Source organism: Molothrus aeneus, chromosome 3 (genome assembly GCF_037042795.1).
Source record: "Molothrus aeneus isolate 106 chromosome 3, BPBGC_Maene_1.0, whole genome shotgun sequence".
In the NCBI taxonomy this organism is placed as follows: Eukaryota; Metazoa; Chordata; class Aves; order Passeriformes; family Icteridae; genus Molothrus; species Molothrus aeneus.
Window position 1 is genome coordinate 1,328,609 of NC_089648.1, and position 19,765 is coordinate 1,348,373.

General features: G+C 44.8%; 1 protein-coding gene and 1 long non-coding RNA gene across 4 annotated transcripts in view; one reads left to right on the top strand and one right to left on the bottom strand.

Annotated features, from left to right (window-relative positions):
* The window catches only part of LOC136554200 (uncharacterized), a 60,494-nt gene extending 48,182 nt beyond the window's left edge, over nucleotides 1-12,312 (top strand). Inside the window, exon 3 of the long non-coding RNA XR_010783294.1 lies at nucleotides 10,231-12,312. This is a non-coding gene — a long non-coding RNA (uncharacterized lncRNA). The remainder of the gene's footprint in view (nucleotides 1-10,230) is intronic.
* Nucleotides 1-19,765, bottom strand: part of PLCB1 (phospholipase C beta 1) — a 328,677-nt gene that overhangs the window by 105,631 nt on the left and 203,281 nt on the right. For all 3 annotated transcript variants that reach the window (XM_066546016.1, XM_066546017.1, XM_066546018.1), the window contains exons 5-9: nucleotides 18,780-18,859; nucleotides 16,283-16,336; nucleotides 15,686-15,761; nucleotides 9,837-9,937; nucleotides 8,549-8,715 (exon numbers count right to left, since the gene is read on the bottom strand). In XM_066546016.1, coding sequence (XP_066402113.1) covers nucleotides 8,549-8,715; nucleotides 9,837-9,937; nucleotides 15,686-15,761; nucleotides 16,283-16,336; nucleotides 18,780-18,859 — 478 coding nt within the window. The remainder of the gene's footprint in view (nucleotides 1-8,548; nucleotides 8,716-9,836; nucleotides 9,938-15,685; nucleotides 15,762-16,282; nucleotides 16,337-18,779; nucleotides 18,860-19,765) is intronic.

The window sequence follows — 19,765 nt, forward strand, 5'->3', positions numbered from 1 at the left end:
AGTGCAGTGAGAATGGTACAAGATCAGGATCAATTATCCTACAGCTATGATTTACCCTGATACAGCATCAGGATAAATTATCCTACAGATATGGTTTATCCTGATACAGGATCAGGATCAATTATCCTATAGCTATGATTTACCCTGATACAGCATCAGGATAAATTATCCTACAGATATGATTTATCCTGATACAGGATCAGGATCAATTATCCTACAGCTATGATTTACCCTGATACAGCATCAGGATAAATTATCCTATAGATACGATTTATCCTGATACAGGATCAGGATCAATTATCCTATAGATACGATTTATCCTGATACAGGATCAGGATCAATTATCCTACAGATATGATTTATCCTGATACAGGATCAGGATAAATGCTTACTGAATGGGACACAAATCAAATGAGAACACACAAATAACAATTCAAGCTACATAGCTAATCACTGGAGCAAAGAAAAATCCAAAATACAGAGGTGAACAGGGAAGAAGCTGCCCAGGAATCCATCACCCTGAATGACAAGTCAGTGGGGGAGAACAGGGCAAGGCAAAGCTGGTGTGTCTAAGCAGGCTCCACAGAAGAGCTTGCTCAGTACCATCACTCCATGGGGAAATACCACATGCCCAAGGACACTGAGATCCAGAGCTGTGTGCACTGCACGGCTCCTCAAGAAAGCAGAGCTCAGGGTGTCTAAATCAGGAATGCTTGTCATTCTAATGAACTATCATATCCACGTTAGCATCTGCACAAGTGCACAGAGAAAACCAAGAGTGGATACAATTATTTACCTTTTCTGGGGGGTGGCAAGAAAATGTTTGCAGATGGAAACCCACTTTTCTGAACCATCAAGATGAGGCACTGCAGCCCAAGACACTGAATTCACGCCAGGGAAGAAATAATTCCTACAAGCTTCCACACGAGCCATGCCAAACAGCAAATCTACTTAAACCAGAATTAAAAACCAGAATTAAAACTTGGGGAGCATTCCAAGGACACTGCCATCTCCAAGGGAAAGGAAGGTGGAGTGGCACCTGAGGAAAAAACAGGTTTCCAAATCTCACTGGTGCCTGTAGGCATGAACCATCCAGGTTTAACAAGATCTTAAAGCCAACTGTAGTGTTGAGTGTGGTATTTATTTACTCATTTTATTAGAAGTCACAGGCTTTTTCAGCCTTTTCAAGCTCTCAGGAAGGAAGGGCTCTGACACACAGGGGCTACAAGCCTATGAAAAGGAGGTATTTTTCTGCAGTAGTGCTAGAAAACAGCAACACACACATTGAAGCAGGGAAGATTGCAAGCATTCAACATTTTCTCTTCCTTACAATTGATACCTTGGAAACACATTTATTTTGATGGCCATTGATCCTCTGAATGCCTGCAGCAGCTTTAAAAGCCTCTGCTGTTACAATGCATGGTCACAGTTCAGAGATTGTGGTAAGCAGAGCTTTCCTGAGAAGGAAAACAAGTCTTGGAACAGTTTCTGAAACTTCAGCAGGAAGATGCTAAACTTGTTAGAAGGCAAACTTAAATAACCAGTAATTGTTAAGGAATGGGGGAAAACCCCAAGCAACTGATCTCTCCTAAGTCTCAAGACTGAAGCAGGGTTTTAAGCCATGAACCCATCCTCTGCTCTTGACTTCTCAGCTGAGACGTAGCAGAAATTGTTTCTGACAGGATATCTCTTACGGAATATCACAAGACAGTTAGTTTAGATCCAATTAAATCCACAAAACCACCACAAAACCACCTTTACACCAGTCCCTAGCTAGCAGTGGGATGAGCACTTTGCAACATGGCAGGTTTCTAAGGCAGCTGAGAGGAAAGGATTTAAATCAGACAGATGAAAACACCATTCATCCCAGCAATACTACAGTTATTTCTGACAGACTTGAAAGAGGGACATCACTGGAATATGTCACTGTCTTGCCAAACCTCTCAAAAACATCCTCTGTACAATGCCTCAGAGTGATCCTGGGAGATGGAATAATGTTAAATGTTGGCTTACTTCCAATTGCTAAGTTGCACCAAAAGACATCTAAAAATATGTATTTTTTCCTGCTAAGTGATACTTCTCTACATAAGCTATTAATGCACTTGCCAAAAAGACTGCCCTGTACTATCATGGGAAGAGATAAGAGAATAGTGTCAGTGTGCTCTAAGTGCTGAAAAACATCTAAAAGAGAAAAATCACAGGTGACATTTTTACTTCCACAAACTCCTGCAACTGAAAGTAGATTAATATTAAAGAGAAGTGGAAAAGAATAAAGGGGTGGCACTGCAAAGACAGTGCAAATAAACTGAAAAGAAGGGATTTTAGTCCCTTTAAAGGGCCTTCCTTATCTGTCCTTTAAACTGGGTTCTGCAGCTGCAGCCACTGGAGTGGACAATCCCTTCCATAAACAACTTGAGCTCTCTCCTAACAACAATTGCTTTTTTTTGCCCTCTTTACCACCTCTGGTACTCTGTGCCAGGACTATATTGTTAGGAAAGTTTTCCTCATTTCCAGCCTAAATTTATTCAAGGCCACTTGATCCCTGTGTGTTCTTGTGCCAACATTGTCCCTTAGTTCCACACCTCGTGCTGCCTCCCCAGAGTTCTGTAGTTATGGGTGGGGTAGGAATTTATGGGCAGGGTATGTGTTTATGGGCAGGGTATCTACTGATATCCTTCCACCTGGAGGATATTGGTGGATATTGAAGGATATTGGTGCATATTGAAGGATATTGGTGGATATTGAAGGATATTGAAGGATACTGGTGGATACTGAAGGATATTGATGGATAGTGGTGGATATTGGTGGATATTGAAGGATACTGGTGGCTGACAGCATCTGCCAGCAGAAGGGAACTTTCTCCCAGGCTGCTCTGGGAGCCCTGCCCTGACAGATCCCAGCCATCCCAAAGCTCCCAAGGCTCAGCCTGGCTCCTCAGGGCACAGACTGACTGTCTGGTGAGCCCAGCCCCCCGAGGATGAGGCAAACCCCACAAATGACACACAGAAGGGGATGGCCCAGTGGCAGCGAGCCCATTTGTGGCTCCTGTGCCACCAGTCCTGGATGTCACCCAGCAGCCTCCCTTCCCTTCCCTGTGTCCTCAGGGGCCCTTTCCAGCTGCAAGCACTGCATTTGTACACGTCACAACGAAGAGCCAAACCATGCCATGCTTGTCCAAACTTTATCTGCTTTTGTTTCCTTCAGCACTTGAGTCCAGGCTCCTTTATATTTTCAGAAATAAACCTTATCTAATATTCATCTTCAAATCATAAATTCTGCTGCTAAAATTGAATACTTCCCCGTGCTCCATAAAAGAGACAGCAACAAGCACAGAATAAACAGTCTGACTGTTGGAATAAGATTTCTATTTATGGGCTCTGACAGTCTGAGGCCAGGTCAAACACAATACAGAAAAATATCTCTCCATAACCCCTGAAACGCAGAATTGATGTAAGTCTCTCCTCTCTGGGCAAAGGCTCCTGCTGGAGGTTCTGAATGAGGTTCTAAACCCTCTAAACGTGTGTTTGCTTTGCGGTCCTGCCAGCCCAGGTTCCTCCAGCCATTCCCAGTGCTGGCACAGGGGGAAGGCTGCCGGTGGGGTCTGGTGCCAGGGCCCACCAGGGAGGTCCCAGGCTGTGGAACAGGAGCCACCACTGTGGTCACTTCCCTGTGGGGCAGCACAGGGCTGGGCTGACTGCAGAACCTGCTCTGGCACCATGGTTCGTGCTCTGCAGCCCTGAGGATAATGCACCCCCACAGTAGGTGTGGGCCAGTTTACACTCAGCACTGTTGCACTGATGTCAGTGCAGCTGTTCCTGGTGCCAGATACCAGGTCCAAAATGGAATTCTGCAAAGCTCATGATTCTTTCAAACTGTGCATTATACACTGAAGATCACAAAACTTGCCCGCCCTGGAACCCTAAATATATTTTGGTATTTTTATCATCTCTACTGCCAACAACAGAGTAAAGTGTTCAATGTTGCAAAATCCACTACCACTAGTCCACATCACTGTTTCACTTGGTGCAGATCAAAGATGACATGATTTACCTGCAAAGCAGATGCAAAAAATCCTTATAATTGAGGATTTTCCATTCTAAAAGGTTTTTACATTTAGTTTTTCACTTGTGATGCAATGTTCCAAACAACTGCAAGATCTGAAATTAATTTTACAGCTTAACTAGAAAAAGCAACCTCCAGTGTATTACAGAAATAAATTTTGCAATCTCATTTTGACAAATAGTTTCCATTAACTTATTTATGCTGACAAATTATCCATACTACCATTTGTTGTACAGATATATATATATATATATATATATATAAGTTTTAAACAATTTTTAAAAAAGGTTTTCTGGTAAGCTACCTAGCTTAGCACTTGCTGCTGACAGCCTGGGCTAACCTACAGCTTTGGTGTGGCTTAAACATTTCAAAGAGCAATCGATCATGACTGGGATCTATTGTTCTGTCAATATCTGAGACAGAAACAGGGCAGAGAGCTCTTCCCTTGTACAACTGGAATGCTGGAAAACACTGACAATCCCAAAGTTAATGGGCTTTTGGGGAAGTATTCTCACTTTCCATGTTCCAGTTGGGAGGCCAAGGAATTCCAACTGTTCTGTAACACTTCCTACAAGTGTTTCATACCAACCATTTGCCTGAATGATTTATATGTCAGAATTCATGCTTTAAATATTATGAAGTATGTCTGAAAAGAAGAGCCATGGCTGCACAGTGCTTGTTTTTGCCATTAAAATCTGTTACCTGGGAAATGACCCCCTTCTGCCACCAAAAGAATCCAGGGTGTAATTATTCTTAAGCAGTTACTAAAAGGTGAATTTAATGCAGTGGAGTGAAAATGTTTAAGTTGCATAAAAGTTTAAAGGAGGAAAACCACATTTATGCTGGAGTGAATAGTGCCTGGTGTTGAGGCTGCCATGGGAAAAATACATACAATAGATGCTGTATAAAATTAAATATAACTTAATTGAATGATAATTGCCTAATTTATTTTATTACCTAAGAAAAACTCAGTGCAACAACTACCAATAAATGTGCACTGCAAAACAGAATTAATACTGGAATTCATGGAGAGAGTCATGCAACCAGCTCCTCTACAATCCTTACACATGCATGTCTAACCAAAGCTGACACACAGCAAATAGATAGAGAGAAAATCTGGAGAAAGAAACATTGTGAAATGTAAGAGCAAAGCTCTTTTCCTCTGTACAGATCTAAAGGGTTGGCCCTTTAAAACTAAAGAAGCAGAGATAATATTTAAATAAATGCATCCTTATAAGGGGAAAAAAAAATCAACATCTTTATGCCATTACTTAAAGCACTTTCACACTCTATTTTTAAATCTTCCACCACAAAACCACTCTAAAAATAAAGGCCTAACCCTTGCCTTGCTCCCTCCAAGGATGATGTGGAAACACATAATTAATGGCTTTAGTTTTTCACACTCCTTTCCCTAGCAGCCCTTGGGTTTGTGCTCTCCCTGCTTCCATCCCCAGCCTGGTGCTGGGTACAGCTCTTGCTGCACGCCTGGAGTGTGCAGGTGACCCAGGGGCTGTGGCTCTGTGCTTTCCAGAGCACTCCCCTGCTTTCAGAATGGAAGCTTTCAGCTGAGACATTGGTGTTCGAGCTCTCAAAGCTCCCTCTGAGCCCAGAAACTCTCAGAAATGAACTGCATTGTTATGTAAGGAAGAGCCACACGTTTCTGTGGAATGGGAAGCACACATAAATTGGTAAATTCTTCTCCAGCCCCACAGCCCCCAGCACACAGGGAGAGAGTGCTCAGCACCACCAGGGGCTCCTCCTGCTCCCACCTGATAAGGGAACAGTTCTGCAGGGAATTAACCTCCTGCCCAGCACGACACAAAGCATTAATCACATCAGCTTACCTGGCCCACAACAAAACACTACTCCAGACACTTAACCTATGCATATGTCAGGCCCACCTCTCTGCTGATTCTGCAAAAGCTCCACTTTTTGCAAAAGCTCCAGTCCCAGCAATAAATGCACCTAAAATACATCAGTGACTGCAGGAGCACAGGCAGGAGTTTTACTCAGACCTCTGTAACCTCAGGAACTTCACCAGCAAAAGATTGTACCAGGTACCTGAGGAGCTGCAAAAATGTAAAACATGATGGACAGCTCTTGCTTACTGTGTTCAAAACAGTGCAGGTGAGCAGCAACAGGTGCAACCAAAAGGCTACAGTGGGGACCAGGGGAATGATGAGATCCCAAAAGCACTTGAATAGTGCACAACAACTCACCAGAAATCCATTCAATTAGCTAGGAGAGAATCATTAGAAGAGAAAATTGTGGTACAGTGGATGTGCACAGCCAATGAGCTGGGACAGGAAATTAGGAAGAACAATCATCAGAGGAGTGAAGGTCTAGCACTATCCAAACAGGGAGCAAGGAGTCAGGTGTGCACATGGCTTCCACTTCATAAATTTGGATTTACAATTTTAAGGAAAAAAAATCCCTGATTTTATTTAAAGGAACTTTTCAATGCATGGCATTTTATTTGCTAACAAGCATGTGCATCACACTTTTGGAGGTTGTCTGGGTACCTCTGTTCATGTTTCTGGCCAAAAACTGTCTGGAAACTTCACTTCAAACCCTGGCAGCAGGAAGCCTGGGGGATCATCCCTTTTCCAGAGCACCATATTAAAAGGTTAAATCACTGCTCTAAATATGTGGTTACATTTTGGTGACATTTTATAGACACGAAGCATTTTTGGACAATTATTCCATGAGTGCAGAAATGAATGCACACCTACACTTCATTTAATATACAGTGAATTGCATTCCCAGCTCGGAGCAGATGCACAGAAAATACTGTGTCCCCATGTTATCCCTGATTAGCCAATTCCTGTCATTTTAAGCCAGTAAGCTTGGGATTTACACTGGAGCTGCTGCCAGTTCCTGCAGCTCAGCTGCCAGACAGGGAGGTGGTTCTTCAGCACAGAGGTGGATCTCAGGTTGTGCCAGCTGGACCCCAGTGCACAAAAGCCTGAAAAGGGAAAAAACCCCACCACAATCCCACTAAAAGAATTAACTCTTTGTGATCTATCCCTTCTTCAAGTCAGCATTTACAGAGAGAACTGATTCTTTAAGAGCAGCATAAATCACACCCAGGACAAGAGGCACCTGTGGAACAGCAAACGTGCCCCAAGATTAACAGGGTGAGCAAATCCCACAAAAATCTGTGTGCTCCAAGGTAAACAGGGTGAACAAATCCCACTGGAGGGTGGGAGCAAACACCACCACAGCACCTTCGACCTGGGCTCTGTTTCGTGTTTTCTCCTTATTGCTAGTCAGAGGTGTGACTCTGGCACAGCACACACCTCCTTCTAATAAATCCTTTATTTGGTTGATATGCAGTGCTAATATTTGGGTAACAAGGATGATCTTTCAGGTAGCAGACTTTGCTGCTGCTGGTGGGAAGTAAGGTAAGCACAGAGCACAGCTCTAATATTTGCACAGATGAGAAAGGAGGTCACAAGGGGCTCCATTTCCTCAAGGTACTGCTCCTGCTGACGTCAGGAGACAGTGTGCATAAATATGGCCAAGAAGCAGGATTTAACCCTCCAGCAAAACCTCTGGAAACACTCAGCTGGATTGGACTAGGAAAATAAGAAGCCTTAAGAGAAAAAATTAGAAGTGTTTGAGAGACAACACTGATGGTGACATCAATTTCCTCAGCAAGATGTCAAGGTGAGAAGGCTTTCAGGGAGAGGTGGGAGTGCCTTCAGTTAACCTCCAGACTCTTGGGTCTTTTTTGACTTTTTTGATCCATAATCTCTGGACCAAACCATATTTTTTTCATATTAGATCTGTTTTTCAGGATACTCCCATGCCTCTAAAATTTCTAAGGTGTAAACACATCAAAAGCTGGGCTAATCATCAGGATATGTGGATTGGAATAAAACAGGATGCAGACACAAACTGAATGCTATTTTAAGACTTGTGGTGGTAGCAAAAATCTGCAGAGATTTGTGCAGGAGCTCTTTCACTGGTTTTGGCTAAGTGCCCAGCTAAGTCCTGACAACACTTGAGATGTTCAAAAGGGAATTTTCTGTGATTATAGCATGAAATACACTGAGCTGATCTCATATCTTGCATTGTACACCACTTTATCCAAAAGCAGAGGGCTAGACTTAATAGTATTATTAAATGATAGAATTATCACGCTCTGAGTTCCATTGTCCCTGATTTTCTTCTTTCAACTTTACATTTTAGATGCTGGTAAACAGCCACTGTGATAGTCAGGCTTCTGCTGAGGGTCACATACCAGAGCAACTCTTCTGTCAATCCCACACACTGCAAAGCAAGGAGGGAAAGCAGCCCCATCCTTGCTCACTGACACCAACCCAACACATTTTAAAATGCACCACAGGATGTCTCACTGGCCTGTGTGATCCCAAAGCAGACAGCTGGGACAGCAGCTGGATCTGGAAGCAAATTTTGCTCTAGCATGTAGGAGAGCTGAGCTCATGTTTCTGAGTGCAGCAGGAGTGTGAAATGCACTGACCTTTCTTTGCCAGGTTGCTGTTAGGTTCATACTTCTCAATCAGCACTTGAACTTGTTCTTGTTTGAGAGGTGGGTAAAGGATCTCATTCAATCGTGGATCCCGCTGCTTCAAATTGATGAAGTCCATCATCTGGTCAACAGTAAGGTAGGGTTTGCTCTTGGCACCACTGGAGAGAAATTAAAGCAACAGCAAAGTCATTTTAATACATTTCCTTCAAGTCTGGTTCTGCATCTGAAACCTCCCAAGGAAACTGAAACAAGATTCACACGAAACTATCATACAACAAAAACATTGCTCCACTATGTCTCTGCCCTAATTTATTTTGCCAAAGGTTCTCCATCAGACATCTAGGAGGAAGATCTTTGACAATGTTCAGCATTTCAGGCACCAATGGGAAGACGTAGAGCAATGCTAAAAGCCTTGTATTCCTCTGAATTCTTGGAATGAAGCTATTTAAAAAAGTAAAAGAGAAAACAGCCGTGGGATTCAATCCCCACCTTGCCACAGCCACTCTGCTGGCACTCCTGGCCCAGCTATTTGGGTTTGCTGCTGAATAATGGCAGCCCTGATTTCATTATTCTGGTAATTTGTGTGGGTCCTTTTTTATAAACCTTCTAAAAGCTTCGAGGTGCTCTGCAATGCAAGCAAAAAGATGCTGTTTGGAGAGCCAGTGAAGAGAGCAGAGTTTGGTACAAGCTGTGCCCAGACAGAAAGCCAGGCTTGCTGTCCTGCCTCCATTGATCAGGCTGTGCTGAAAGTGAAGTACACAGATTGCTGCAGGGCTAGAAGCACCAGGACTTACAGAGCTCATAACTGAATGGATGAAATCAGTTGTAGCTGGCTGCTAATTTAATTTCACGGTGTGAATTCATCATACACAAATCCTAAAAGTTGCTGCACTTTTTTTGCTGGTCCTAATTAAGCTTCTGGGGGTGATTATACATATTTTCATGCCTATTTTGTGCTGTTATTGCTTATTACTCTTCTTTCTTTACTTTCTTGGAAACCTTAACTGTCCTGATCAATGCAGAAAAACAAGACCTGGCAGTTCTGCTCCTCTAGGAACAAATTCCTTTAAAACTCAAGCCATCAGAAGTGGAGGTAAAAACCTGGGAGAGAAGGAGCCCTTGATCCAAGATTAAATAACAGCCCTGCTTGACATTTAAATCTGTTACTGGCCAGCGCTGCATGCTGCTGTAGTGTAAATAACCTACTTTGCCATGGCCAGGCCAGAGAATCAGTGAACGGGGAAAATAAATAAATAAAGCAATGAGAGTCCTTCCTTACAACTCCGAGAAGATGTGGTCGATCTCAGGCCGAGGGCAGAGGTTGTTTAGGAACACTCTGTACACTTCTGGCGTGAAGTCGTCTTGGGGGATGGAATCATTCTGTGGAATGGGCAAACAAACAGTCAAAGAGACATACAGCACTGTGAGGTGTTCTGTGCAAACTGAGCACTCACTTCTTGGCTGCTTTTGATTTCCTTCCTGCAACCCACAGGAGCTCAGATTCTGCAGGGCTGTAGGTTGCCCTGAATCCCACAGCAGCTTAAGGAGTACAGCTTTAAAAAATACATACAAATACATCTGTATTTTTTATTTTATTTATTATATTATATATAATATATTTATGTTATTTATTATAAATCTGTATTTTTTAGTTATTATTGTTTATTTTTCAGCTTCCATGAGGCACAGGTATCTCATCCTCTGAGCACCTGGGAAGGAGGAGGAAGGCACCTCTGCCCACCTGACCCCCTGCCCCACAGCAGAAATGGGTGTATCAGCCCTGCCGAGTTCTCTGAGCTCACCCCAGTGCTGCTGAGCCTGTGGTTTTCAGTGAGCAGAGCAGCAGCATCACAGGGGGTGAGGATGTCTCTCGTCTTTCCAGAGCTGTCACACAGCTGGGGAACAATCTGGGTCACTGTGTCACTACTAATACACTTGTTCCCTGACAGCAGCAGGGATTCTGCCTGTTCCTTCCTGCAGATACACCTTCAAGATGCCACACTTCTGGGCAGGACTCAAGCAGCACAGCTTTGCCATCCATCTTTGCCCTGAACACTCAGTGTAACACACTTGGCAATCAGATTTCTTTTAGAGGAATTGATAAAAATGCTCACCTGCAGAAGACATGCCAGCATTTTTTTTTCTTACATCTTCTACAATTTAGAGTGATTTAATTTTAGAGTGATTTAAATTTAGTCCAACTTCTAGATAACAATTCCATCACCCTCACTATGTTTTTCTCTGAAAAAATCAAATTACTGGAGGCAATTACTGTCCTGGGTAGTCCTTCATCCAAAGCTGTGACATGTGGTCTCTGGGAGCACCATGGCCCACAGGATAGCTCTCCATGCTCCAAAAAGGGATGAGCTAGTGGAGGAGAATGGTAACTTGGGCACAAAGCTGCCTGCTTGGCAAAGCTGGCTGGGGCGAGCAGTGCCTGTATTACTGTGCCTGTTCAGCAGCGTTGCCAGGGGAACCTGGAGCACGGCTCAAGCTTTTGTCAGACCCAAGGAAACTTTGCTGTGTTCTTCCTGCTTCAGCTTACAGTAAATAAACAATGCCACAGGCATCACTTTGTGTCCTTTCATCCAAAATCCACAGAGGCTTGAGAGGGATTTATCCTGTTTCTGTCCACAGGAGTCAATCTGTCCCAGACTGACCGATCTGGGCTGTTCCTCTGCTCTGCCTGGACAACCATCTCCAGGCTCCAACATTCTAGGGTGACCCCATCAGAGCCTTGTGCCCTCCTTTTTCTGGCAGACTGGGGTGGCTGCAGGGTGAGCTGATTCAGAACTTCCCCAGCCAGGACCTCCCTGTGTGTTTGTTCCACATGGGATCAATCCCTGAGCCAGGTACCTCACTGCTGCCAAAGGCAGTGCCAGGGTGGATGGAGAAGTGGGAATGCTGAGGGTACAGGATGAAAACAGCTCCTTCCAGTGAGGGCTGCCAGTGGCACTGCCCCCATGACACTGAAAAACCCAAGCTGTGGAGCTCTCGGTGCCAACACCTGCGTTTGCCTTGAGGCTGGGATTCTCAAAGCAAAACCAGGGAATTCTCCTGTTAGAGTTGGCAGCCTGCCCTCCCCTGCTCCCCCTGCTCATCAGCCCTGTCCAGCAGGGTGCTGCTCCTCAGCCAGGGGCTTTTCAATGCTTCTCTGACCACCACAGAGCTACAGCCCCCCATCAAGCCACTACTTTTTTCTTTACAAGGGATTTGAAGGCGCTCAGCTGAACAAAAGTGGATGTCTTGCAACAACCTGAGATCCAGGCTCTGATTTGCCACTCAGACCCAATTAACAGACATCAGTTTGCCTCCCTGTGTCTGCAAACACCCACTGCAAAGAGAACAACCAACAGGAGCCCTCAGCACTAGTGTACAGAACCTTTTAATAGGTATTTCCTACCAGTACCACCATCAGTGGGCTACAAACCACAGATATCTAGATGGGAGACAGAAGCCACCTCAGGCACACCCTCCCACAGCTATACTTGGCTTCCAAAAGCCTGTGTGCCCCCAGGATTAAAATACACTGCCCCCTGAGTCAGCCTGGTCTGAGCCATCCCCGTTCCAGAGGAACCACCCACACACCTTATGGGCTCATCTCTGTGACACCAAAGAACAAAGCACAAACCTTCTGCACCACACGAGAGAGAGCATCCCTCCTTTCCAGCCTGGCTTAACACTGCCATTCCATTTTATTCCTTGATTAGACTCTACTAATTTCAAACCCTGCTGATTTAGGATTTGCCTGCTAACCTGCCTGCTTTTATAACATCTGTATCCAGTCTGTTATGTATTTGGCAGCATGAGAGCTAATTCAGATTATTTGCACAGACTGGACTCAAGAGCTGGTTATTTTATTTTAACACTCAAGCTCACTGGTGCTTCATTGTGAACCCTGGCATTAACTAGAAGGCAAAAAACACTTTTCACAGCCAAAAGGCCAGCTAAAATAAAGCTCTCCAAATTCTATTTAAGGCACCTTTAACCAAAACAAACAAAAAATATCCAACAATAACAAAAAGCAACCCCATTTCCAAAAGTTAGCCAAGATTTAAAAAAAACCAAAAAACAACATAGGGGAATCAGATGGCAAACTCAGAAATTCATTGGGGTATTTTAAAACTTTGTTTAAACATTTATTTAAAGATCCTTCTGCTTTCAGATCTGCTGGATGATGACTGTTCCAAACACCAGAGCCTGACCCTACAAGACTCCACACAGGCCAGTTGTGACCCAGAAAGAGAGAAATTACTAAAGCCATGCTTTGAAAAGTGCTTGGCTTGAGGCCCATGGGGCATCCCACTGTGCTCATGCCCTGCTGCTCAGCACTGCACAGAACCCATCCCTTATTAAGGCCCTTAAAGACAAAACAAAGGATTTATTTTCAGCAATTCCGAGGATCCTCTCTGGTGCTATTCCTCAGGAGGAAAACAATTACCTGGGCAAGGAGAACTCCTGCTCCTCTTGCACTAAATGCAGAGCCTGCAGGTCGTGCCACAGGGTCTCCTGGCACAGACCCCCCAGGGAATTCCCTGGGGAGTGGGGCTGATGGAGGGGGTACCTGTCCTGTCACAGAAAAGCCCACACAGGGACACTGTCCCCTGGCCCCCGTGCCCAGGGCACTGTGAGAGGCACATGAGGGACTGGCCCAGGTTGAAGATTCACTCCTCAGTTCCAGGAGCTGCAGCACACATGGTGTGAAGCTCATGGCCAGCGAGCTCCGTATCTTCCCAGAGCAATGAGAGGTGTGCAGACTCAGGGGGAAAATCCGTGAGGCAGGGTATGAAAATCCAGAGCCTGAACTGCTAACATCCATGAGAGACTTCCATGAATTCTCTGAATAATTTGGTGTCATTTGGCTGAGCAGGACTCCCTGATATTCATGTCTTGCATGCTGCTGGAGTCCATTGCTCTTCCAAGGCTTTATGGGAACACCATGTGTCCTGCAGTTCAATAGGGCAGAAAAGCTGGAAGCTGAAGCTAAGAATTTCACTTACTCAAATAAACAGGAACACAAAGGAAAGGAGCTGTGGTTGAAGTTCTGCTTTACTTCTGTTCCCTTACCTCCATGAAATTCAGTTTTGCCCTTCTACAGTATTTTCCAAAGATGATCAACACAGTTCTCTTTGGTGTATGCAGCACATTTCCCTTTTGTCCCAACCAAAGAAAGGATCTACTTCATACTCTGAATAATTTTCAAGATGGTATCCCAGCAACAAGCATCCAGCAGTGTGTATGTAAAACTGGCTCTACTTAGATAAATAGCAGGAAAAGGCTGCAGTTTCTTCCAAAGACCCAAATGATATTTAAATTTTCTTTTCAGAGACACGTAGTAAATGGAAGAAATAAATCAGCTGATTCAGAGAGCAGCGCCTCAGAGATTTTTTTTGCACACTTTGTCTTGTTTGCTATCAATTAAATGGAAACTCATCTTTAAAACCTTTCTCTCCACATTTCTAACCTCACAATATACTTCAGATAAGCTTATTATAGTATTTTATACCTACTTTGCTGACATTCCTTGGACTTTTATTTAAACCTACGAAGGAAGGTCTCACTGTAAGGGGTGTCTGAGGGTTGGCTGGGGAAGATTCTGCTCCACTGTTCTGGAGCTGCAGGAATGGGCTCTGTTAAACCACTGGGGGGGCAAATGTCAAGGAAATCTCACAGCACAGAGCTTTGCATAAGTCAGGGGATCAGGAGATGCAGGCTGGCTCTGCTACAGAAGGGTTGTGCCCCACCTCTTGGGCCCCTGAATGCAGGAATTATCCTGCAAGAAGCTTTTCTGGGATCAAAACCCAGCTTGAGCAGGGAGGTGGGAGCACATGTCCCACTGTGGTTGCTCCCAGCCTCACCCACTCTGTGACTGTGACTCCAGCATTAACTGGAATCACCTGCTCAAGGTCATTCCATGGAAAAAAGCCTTCCTGAGGGCCAGGTGCCATCCTGGAAATGCTCTGGCTTGAGGAGAGCTCCTGGATGAGCAGAATGCAATGGCTGCATCCCTGCAGTGTTAGCAGCTTCCACACCACATTTCCACATTTCCTTCATGCACCTTTTGGATAAGGCAGGAGGGTTTATCCTGTCACTTATCTCCAGCTACGGATCACACCTCAGGCTAACACTGAAATTGTGCAACAGTCACCCATTCCTAAAATGCCCTCACAGGATTCCTCCAGGACAGGTCACACAAGCTCTGCCCTTCCTTTGAATCCTTTCAGGCTTCTTCCAGTGCCCCTGATCCTAAACAACTCCAACCCAAAGGCACTCAGAGGGGTCTCAGGAACCTCGGGGTGGGACAGCCAGAGCTGCTGCTGAGGAGCCATCCAGAGCAAAGGCAGCACAGCAGGCCCAGCCAAGCCATGGCCCAGCTCAGAGGAGAGGACACAGCAGCCAAGCCAAGCCAAGCCAAGCCCAGCCAAGCCAAGCCAAGCCAAGCCAAGCCAAGCCCAGCCAAGCCAAGCCAAGCCCAGCCAAGCCCTGCTTGTAGGAGCGTCGGGGGGTAGGATAGTCGGGATGGATGGAGATGAGAGATCTCTGCAGCCAGGTCGTGGAACTTAGGGTTTATTGCAAAGGGCCTGGGTGCAGGGCCCTGCTGGGAGCTGCCAGCCACAGCTCAGAGCAGGACTGAGAGAAGAGAGGGGGAGAGAGGGTGAGAGGGTGAGAGAGTAAGAGGGGAAGAGAGTAAAAGGGGTAAGAGAGCAAGGTTCTCATGACAATACAATAAATCATCTTCTGTGTTGAATATTCTAATTTTTACTAACTAATCTAGTACAAGATACAAATCCTATAGCATTTACATACAGCCTATAAGAATCATTACATTATCGTCCTGTGTTACATTTTAAACCCTAAAACCTCCACTTTGGGCTCCTTCTGCCAAGCTGCAGGGTCTGCTCTGCCCCTTGGGCCTGTCTGCAAGCAGAGGGTGTTGTTCCATCAAGAGGGGATCACCTTCAGCTGGCCACACCATTGTTTCCCAGTTGTTCAGTAACTAAGGGATCTCGAAGCTTGCTTTCATTTCAATCTCGCTTATAGTTTCCATATTCTCCAAACCTTTTGCCAGACAATCATATTGATAAGGCTTTCCTGTTTCATCTTCCCCAGCAAGAGCTCAGTGCTTACCCTGGAGGAGGGCAGGTTGCAGGCCTCCAGCGCCGTCTCCACGCGCTTTCTGTCCGAGGAGAACAGGCGGTAAATGCTGCACAGGAGCACAAACACAGGGGTTTGCTTTAAACACACGCCTTGATGGCCCTTTTGGCCAAGGACTGTGTATCTCCCAGCAGTCTATTGCCTCTTTAGCTATTTATTTCCATTTGCTGGCTGCTCAGTACAGAGGGGAGATTGACAGTGCTCGGTTTTAACCCTACCCCACACCAGCCCCTATCACAGCAGGTATTCATTTCAGCCATCACTGGTCTCCTCATTCCCCCAGTGACATGCAATTTGATTCTGTTTATTTACACATATCCCTGAGATAAAGAAATTATGCTGCTTCTTTTTTTTTATTATTTTTAATTTTCACAAGTGGAAAGAACCAGGGCAGAGAGGCAGGATGTCTGTGCCCAAAGGGCATTTGAGCAGAGACACCCCATCACCACTGTTATAAAGAGAGGGTAAAATTATTCTTCTAGGCACAGGGGTCCCAGGCTCATCCCAAACACATCTTCACAGCCCAAAGTCAGCAGAGAGCACGTGGCAAGGAAGGGGAACAGCACTTACTTCTTCAGAGGAATGCGCCCCTCTGGAGTCACCTGCAGCTTGAGTTTTGTGTAGCTGTGGAGAGAAAAGCACCCTGCTTTATTTTCACAGCATTTTCAAGGACCTCTCCACCAGCTTCCTAGCTCTGGGCTAGTGCTCTGATCATGTGGCAAGTCCCACTCAGCTCCTCCTCCCCGTATGAAAACATGGTGGGATATCATTATTGACAGCAAACCTACTGTCTGTCCTGAGAGAAATGTAAATGAGTTTTGCAGTAACATCATCTGGTGAAAAATGCGGCAACACTTAAATATTTCAGAGGAGATTTTTTTTGGTTTTTTGTTAAAAAAATCAGCTTTTTGTTAAAAAACTCAGCTTTTTCACTTCACCCACTGGTCTGCCAAGAGAAGAAACTGCATGGTTCTAATAAACTTTCCTTTTCTTCCCAACAGAAAATGTCATTAGCAACCACTTCAAAAACACAGTGCATGCTGAAACTAGGATAACTGGGATAAGAACATTTCCACAAATCCTTGACTGCCCACAGTTTCATCTTCTGGAAACTGAAGCCTTTCGTGCTACTGTGTCACCAAGCACAACTCTGAGCACTGAGGAAGATTAAAACAAAAAATCACAGCAGCTATTTAAAAAAACCCAAAGTTTCTTTTATTTTGCCTTCTATTTTTTCAAAATTTTGCCTACATTTTGGTGACATTGAGTGTTTCCCTCTATAACCAAGGAAGTTAGGAATAAAAGAAGATGGGCAAAAGCTGTTTATTATTGCACTTCCAGTGCTCCATGGAACTGAATGTCATACAGAAAAACCCTTCATTCTGCCCTAATGCAATGCAGTTTTCTCTTTCAACAAAAGGGTTCTGATAGGACTCCAACCAACCCTTTGCTTAGTACACCAATTATAATGGGGAAATAATTTAATCTTCAAAGTCATACATTTCTTAAGTGACTGATTTGGCATCTGTGCAGAGGAGCTGGGAAACCTTACGGTTTCCAAGTGATTTATTAATTAGTGGGAAAAGACACAGGAATGCCATGCTTGCCTGCTACTGAATCCACACAGTGTGTCCAGTGACTTCATCTCCAATTAATAGGGCTTGAAAAACTGCCAAGGAACAGCTCCAGACAGGGAGCTCTGCTGTGGCGTGTGATGAGACATTTCTCCCCTGGTTTGGGTAGGAAAGGGCCCATTAGGTGCAGCCCAACCCTCCCCACACCAGAGCTGCCAGCAGAGCCCACTGGGCACCTGGGGATTTCTGGGGCAGGGAATTGAAGAACAAATCCCCCTCCAAGCCCATCTCCAGCCTGTGGAGCTGAAGGAAGTCACAGCTCAGGTGGGCACAGTCCCCACTGCCAGCAGGCAGGGCCAACAGGAAATGTGAAATGTTCACATCCATCTGGGATTTTTGTCAGCCTAAAACATCCCTGCTACCCCAACACACCCTTATCAGACACAATGCTGGATTTCCAACAACACCCACCCTTCAGAGCTGCCTCAAGAATTCCTGCATGGGGAGGAAACACACACCCACAGATGCACAGCCCTCCCTCTCTCCCACAGCAGGCACCTGTGGCTCTGGGGGATTAAATTCAGCACTCTGGAACATTCTGACGCTGAGGGAAGCTAATGGAAGAAGCCTCAGAAAGCCCAGGAAAAGGGGAGGTTAATTTTGGAAGGAAGAAGGTTTTAGGAAGTTAAGTTCAGTATTTAGCTGGACTGAACCCTGCCTGTGAGCAGGGAAAGGTGTTTGGGGTGACACTAAGCTGACTTTAGGCAGCTAACTCACAGCCTGGGGAGGTGCAGCCCCTCTTTTAGAAGCCCAAAAGGCCAGTGAGTATCCCAGTTCAACACCAGCACATTCTGGCAGGCTTTGCCATGCTGTTCTCAAAGCTCTGATTTCCACAAAACTGTCTCTCATCAGCTGAGAATTGCTAACATCAGGTTTAGCTCTCTTCCCTTTCAGGTGTGTATTTCACCCAAACCTTCTCACAAACAGCTTTTCTGCTTCATGGAAAGCAACTCAGAAACTGCCCACTCTGCCAGGCTATCCAGAGGAATGAATTCTCTCTGGATCACATGGAAACCAGAGAGAGTGTACTGAAGAAAAGGGACTTCTGGCATTTCTCTTTTTTGTTTTGCTATCAATAAAAGACAAAAAGGAAAACAAACCAGAAGTGGATTGTCGGTCCAGAATATTCTTTCTTTTTAAATGGAGACCTTCAGCCTACAGCTGAAGCTACAACTTTACAAAGGGCAGGGAGCATTCAATCCTGACTTTTTCTGCAATGATTTTATAGTCTGCCAGGAGAACCCTAAAAAGGATTTTTGCTTAGATGACTTCTGGATAACAGGCTTTTTAGAGCCACAGGAACCAGGAGCTGTGTTTACAGAAGTGACAAGGCAGCAGAGCAGAAACAATGGATGCCAAGGTGAGTAAGAAGCTGGAGGAAGATGATGCAGAGGGAGGAGCAGCTCCCCAGGGCGACAGCCAGGGCCACTTACGCCTTCTCCAGGAACGCGTCCCTCGACATGTTCTGGGCCAAGAGATTTGTTGCCAAACTGAACACTTCATCTGACCATTCCTGTGAAAGAAAAAGTGAATAAATGAGGCTCAGTTTAGATGTTTAGTGTCGCAGACATCTTTTATGAACAATCCTTTCCTTAGGATTTTTTCTCCTGAGAAGCTGAGGGGCCTCAGGAACAAAATGTAACCAATGATTATCTGCTGCTGTGGAATGCAACAGGTGCATCTGGGATTGGGCTCATGGGGTTGTTTCTAATTAATGGCCAATTACAGTCCAGCTGGCTCTGACTCTCTGAGACAGAAGCCTTTGTTATCATTCCTTCTTATTCTATTCTTAGCTGGCCTTCTGCTGAAATCCTTTCTTCTATTCTTTTAGTATAGTTTTAATGTAATATATATCATAAAATAATAAATCAGCCTTCTGCAACATGGAGTCAAGATTCTCATCTCTTCCCTCAACCTGAGACTCCTGTGAACACCGTCACAATTTAGTGACACAATGCAACATATTTTTGGAAATTATGCTTTGAAGAAAAGGGCCTAATCAAAGCCTGAACTTGATTTTACCAATTACATCTTCCCTCCTCATCTGTGAGACCTGTTTTTCTCATGCCACAAAAAAAAAAAAAAAAATCGAAAAAAAAAGACTGTTACAAATTGAAGTCCTGACTCTATCCAAGATACAAAACAAGCTTATAAAATCCCCCAACCAGTAGAAATATACAGGAGTACATTTCAATTACTCAGATGTACAAGGAAGATGCAACTCCAAAGAACTCTTTCTCTCTGATTGCACTTCCTCACACTGTGGTCCTATCCCTCCCTAAATATTTTTCCCTCTTGTTGGTGCAGGGAAGAAATGTGATAGAATCATGGAATGGTTTGGGTTGGAAGGGATGTCCAAAAGGATCCAGATGGACACCTTGCCCCAGACAGGCTGCTCCACATTGCTCCAGTCCTTCCC